The 5242-nt window shown below is 39.7% G+C and overlaps 1 protein-coding gene across 1 annotated transcript; it reads left to right on the top strand.

Moving 5' to 3' along the window:
- Nucleotides 1-1925: 1925 nt before the first annotated feature.
- LOC134876097 (butyrophilin-like protein 1) lies at nucleotides 1926-4709 on the top strand. The gene is made up of 3 exons (XM_063900949.1): nucleotides 1926-2118; nucleotides 3690-4046; nucleotides 4226-4709. The coding sequence occupies exons 1-3, from the start codon at nucleotides 2049-2051 to the stop codon at nucleotides 4330-4332; spliced, it is 534 nt and encodes a 177-aa protein (XP_063757019.1). The 5' UTR covers nucleotides 1926-2048; the 3' UTR covers nucleotides 4333-4709.
- The last annotated feature ends 533 nt before the right edge of the window (nucleotides 4710-5242 follow it).

The raw sequence follows: 5242 nt of genomic DNA, 5'->3' as shown, positions 1-5242 counted from the left end.
CATCTTTAATGCAGTATTTAATGCAGTATTTAATGCATCTATAATGCAGTATTTAATGCAGTATTTAATGCATCTATAATGCAGTATTTAATGCAGTATTTAATGCATCTATAATGCATCTATAATGCAGTATTTAATGCAGTATTTAATGCATCTATAATGCAGTATTTAATGCAGTATTTAATGCATCTATAATGCAGTATTTAATGCAGTATTTAATGCATCTATAATGCATCTATAATGCAGTATTTAATGCATCTTTAATGCATCTATAATGCATCTATAATGCAGTATTTAATGCCGTATTTAATGCATCTTTAATGCAGTATTTAATGCAGTATTTAATGCAGTATTTAATGCATCTATAATGCAGTATTTAATGCATCTATAATGCAGTATTTAATGCATCTTTAATGCAGTATTTAATGCAGTATTTAATGCATCTATAATGCAGTATTTAATGCATCTATAATGCAGTATTTAATGCAGTATTTAATGCAGTATTTAATGCATCTTTAATGCAGTATTTAATGCAGTATTTAATGCATCTATAATGCAGTATTTAATGCATCTATAATGCAGTATTTAATGCAGTATTTAATGCATCTATAATGCAGTATTTAATGCAGTATTTAATGCATCTTTAATGCAGTATTTAATGCAGTATTTAATGCATCTATAATGCAGTATTTAATGCAGTATTTAATGCATCTTTAATGCAGTATTTAATGCAGTATTTAATGCATCTTTAATGCAGTATTTAATGCAGTATTTAATGCATCTTTAATGCAGTATTTAATGCAGTATTTAATGCATCTTTAATGCAGTATTTAATGCAGTATTTAATGCAGTATTTAATGCATCTATAATGCAGTATTTAATGCATCTATAATGCAGTATTTAATGCAGTATTTAATGCATCTATAATGCAGTATTTAATGCAGTATTTAATGCAGTATTTAATGCATCTATAATGCAGTATTTAATGCATCTATAATGCAGTATTTAATGCATCTATAATGCAGTATTTAATGCATCTATAATGCAGTATTTAATGCAGTATTTAATGCATCTATAATGCAGTATTTAATGCATCTATAATGCAGTATTTAATGCATCTATAATGCAGTATTTAATGCAGTATTTAATGCATCTATAATGCAGTATTTAATGCAGTATTTAATGCAGTATTTAATGCATCTATAATGCAGTATTTAATGCATCTATAATGCAGTATTTAATGCATCTATAATGCAGTATTTAATGCATCTATAATGCAGTATTTAATGCAGTATTTAATGCAGTACTGATGTTTGTGAGTGTGCTGCAGAGCTAACACCATCAGGGGGTGCCTAAGAGGCGGACTTTGGGCAAAGCAATCAATGATCATTCCTTTAATCTGTATGACTTCATGGTAGTGTGCTATTTAAGGAAATATGATAACCACACATTGTGGATATTCTTTTATTTTGGCGGGACACCAATATGACGTCATCCAGCCTTTGAAGCAAAAGGTCATTTCCTGTTCTCCCAATCTCTCTCATGAAACTGAGTTTCTGTTGAGACAGCTGTGTGAAATGTTCCTCTTTCAACTCTACTTCTATTTGTTTTCATGGTTCCCTCTGCTCCACTCTGTGTGTCTCATGTTGTTTGTGACACACACACACACACACACACACACACACACACACACACACACACACACACACACACACACACACACACACACACACACACACACACACACACACACTTTACTGAGGTTACTCTTTTAAAAGTTGACCCCTCAATGTTTTCAGACGGATTCACGTTTGATCTTCAGACTCTTGGATCACCTCTGGACTCTACAGGTTTTTCTCTCTGGACTTGAACGCGTCTTTCTAATAAACTTCCAAACTGATTCTTGTAAATCATGTGACCATGGATCCTCCCCTACTCCTCCCCCTTCCTCTCTCTCCTCCCTCTGTGTTTGAAACCTTTGAGCAAACACAGACCGGTTCATTCCGGATTGCACCCACACCACATCACTGTTCTCCTCGGCAGCTCCCATGGCTGCTGTAACATCTGCGCAGTGGGGAGTCCTGCTCCTGTGGATCATTGGCTCTGTGGCTGCAGGAGGTGAGGGGTGTTTGTGTGTTGGGGGGGTGGGGGTGTAATGATTATTATTTGTATTTTTTTAATTGACTCATTAAAATATTTCTCAGTTCTAATGTTTAATGTCTTAAGTTGGGTCAGTATTTCTAAGTTAATATTTATATTATAAAACATAAATACAGAGATTGTTGATCACATTTGATATTGTTATAAATCACTCAATATGTCAGGAAGATTACAGGGGACGCCTTAAAGTCCGCTCTCATGTTGATTGGTTGTGCATTTTCATTATTTATGTTGTTGTTGTTGTTGTTGTTGTTGTTGTTGTTGTTGTTGTTGTTGTTTGTGTTGTTGTTGTTGGAGCCTCAGGCTTCAGGTTTTTATTGTGTTAATGAAAATAAAGACTTTAGTATTTCTAATATGAACTAAAACAGAGATTAGTTGCCACGCAATAAAATGTATCGCACTACTTTTCTTGGTGGAAGCGATATCCCTCCTCCTGAGCAAAAGCACACAGTTTGTTCCTTCTCTTAAATCTTTGTTAACTGGAGTATTCGTTTCGGAATCACAATATATCGGTGGGAACGCTTTTTGCTCTCTGTACAAACGGCTGAAGTTTCCTGTTAGAGTTCACTCTGCGCCTGCCTTATGTAAGTGAGGAGCAGGAGGAGGAGCAGGAGGAGGAGGAGGAGGAGCAGCAGCAGCAGCTCTTAATACTTTGTTTATTCCGGAGATTGGGTGTTGCTCCATTCAGGAATAAAAGTGAAGAACAACACCATTATAATAAAATACAAGAAACTATATTCATCCACAAAGGAAGTAAAACAACTATTGAGCAATAAAAAGATCATATACAAAAACCAAATGTTTTGAACGGAACATGTTCTGCCCTAAAAGCAGGAGCAGCTGGAGATGTGTTAGAGTGTATCAGACGTTAAAGAGCGGATCACCGTTACAGAAACACATCGACAACCTGTCATGTCCTTGTGTTGTGTTTTATTTTTAAATGTTTCCCCTCTTGTTTCTTGTTAAGCTTCACTTCCTGTCTGCGTTTCCCTCCTGTGCCTGATTGTGTTATTGTGTTCACCTGTTGCCCCTGGTCCCCTTTTGTCTGTTGTTCGGCCGTTCTGTCAGGGTTGGGGAAACAGGACCCAAGTGCAGTAAATCAAGGGGAGGCAGGTAAGGGTCAAAAACAAAAGCGAGCTTTATTCAAAAGCTGTTGATGAAAACAAGAAGCAAGGGGAACTCAGGACATGAAAAACACTTAGCTCCAAACATGAAGGACGACAGGAACAGGCAGGTATCATGGAAGGGATCAGGGAAGCAATGACGACGACCGAACAACAGACAAAAGGGAAACAGGGACTAAATACACAAGGGTAATCACAAGATGAGAGACAGCTGGAAGGGGGAGGAGAAACACAGGGGCAACAGGTGAACACAATGACACTGTCAGGCGCAGGAGGGAGACGCAGACAGGAAGTGAAGCTTAAGGAGTGACACAAGAGGGCAAAATATTTCAAAAATAAAACACAACACAAGGACATGACAGACACGAAACAAGGATCATGACACAACCTTCTGCTTTTCTCTAGATCTGCAGGAGCTGAAGGCAACGCCCGGAGACCAGGTCACTCTCCAGTGCAACAGTACCACGGACGCTGCCGTCGCAAACTTGGTGTGGATCAGAACCGACCTGCCCGACGACTACATCTTCTTCTTCAGGGACAACAGGCCCAATAGAAAATACCAGGATCCCCGTTATCGTGGTCGAGTTGAGCTGAAGGATCCAAAGATGAACAACGGAGACGTTTCGGTTGTCATGAAGGAGGTCAGCACAGCCGACACCGGAACGTACCAGTGTCGGGTTATCCCTTCCATGTACCGCAGCAAGAGAAGTGTGGAAGGCCTGGGAACGCTGGTGAGCTCCATCCAGCTGATCGTCTCTGAAGGTGAGTCTGCTCCTCCTGAAGAGTTCCACTGTTGGCATGTTTAAAGGTGTTGATGATGCTCTGTGATCGGTAGATAATGTCTGACAGGAAACAGGTTCTGTTCTCCTTCATGATCAGCTGTTCTCCAACATGAGGGGAGGTCCAGTCAGATCCTCACTGCTGTCTGTTTCTCTCCTCAGGTTCTGAAAAAATAAAAAACAGACCCATGATTTCCTCCAGTGGACACGCTGCCATGCAGCAGGGCTACGTCTCGCTGCTGCTGCTGCTGCTGGTGAACTTCATGTAAAATCCAAAGAGCTAATGTAGGAAATGTTCTTTTATTCGAAGCCCAGGAGTCGATTCAAAAGAAACTAAGTGATATATAATTACCTTCTACTTTCATTCCATATCCATTCAAGTTAGCAGCTGATGCTAACAGACGTAGCCTCAGACCGTGTAGAAACACAGGGCACGTGAACACTGAGCGTCTTGTTTCCTGACTGAGTTTCAGCCAGTGTTCTGAGAGGACCTTTGATCTGTGTTTCACCTTCCGTCACTTAAGTCAAAGCTGTATATATCCTACACATGATATCAAGTCTTCTTAAAGTTTCCATTGTTTGATTGATCCGCTGTATTCTATAAAAATGTGGAGTTTAAATAAACTCAGTTTGCCTTCATCTGTTATCTGCAGTGTTTGGGTGTTTTTATTTAGATGAATACTAACTCTCCTTCCTTTGAAACTCCTCACTTCAGGTTGAAATGCACTTTAAATATACTTGACTCCCTGCAGGATTGCAGTTTCTGAGGAAGTGAAGCTGAGAGTGTTAGCACTCCTTTCTCCACTCCCTCAGGTCAGATCACTCGGCTGGTTTATGAGACACTTATTTTAAACAGTGTATGTTTTTACTCTCAAAGCCAATCCTTACGAGGCCAGCGTCTGGATTTAGTTTGGTTTGAACCATGAGGTAAAATAAGTGCTGCGTTACTGAAACTAAACACACATTTATACTCAACTTGAGTATCCATTTGTCTGCATCTTTAAACTCTATAAAAACATGTGATACTTCTTACTGATCTCATATGTCCACTAGAGCATCGTCCTGCAGGACCCCCCCCCTGCAGGACCCCCTCCTGCTGAACCCCCCCCTGCAGGACCCCCTCCTGCAGGACCCCCTCCCTGCAGGACCCCCCCCCTGCAGGACCCCCTCCTGCTGAAC

The sequence above is a fragment of the Eleginops maclovinus genome, chromosome 14, assembly GCF_036324505.1.
Source record: "Eleginops maclovinus isolate JMC-PN-2008 ecotype Puerto Natales chromosome 14, JC_Emac_rtc_rv5, whole genome shotgun sequence".
NCBI lineage: Eukaryota > Metazoa > Chordata > Actinopteri > Perciformes > Eleginopidae > Eleginops > Eleginops maclovinus.
The sequence above is the reverse complement of the archived record's forward strand: the minus strand, read 5'-3'. Positions and strand labels throughout refer to the sequence as shown.

Excerpts from the sequence above, each read along its gene's own strand:
- LOC134876097 (XM_063900949.1), top strand. The coding sequence starts at position 2,049 with ATGGCTGCTGTAACATCTGCGCAGTGGGGAGTCCTGCTCCTGTGGATC. Across the intron at positions 2,119-3,689 it reads TGGCTCTGTGGCTGCAGGAG|ATCTGCAGGAGCTGAAGGCA; the intron begins GTGAGGGGTGTT and ends GCTTTTCTCTAG. Across the intron at positions 4,047-4,225 it reads CCAGCTGATCGTCTCTGAAG|GTTCTGAAAAAATAAAAAAC; the intron begins GTGAGTCTGCTC and ends TTCTCTCCTCAG.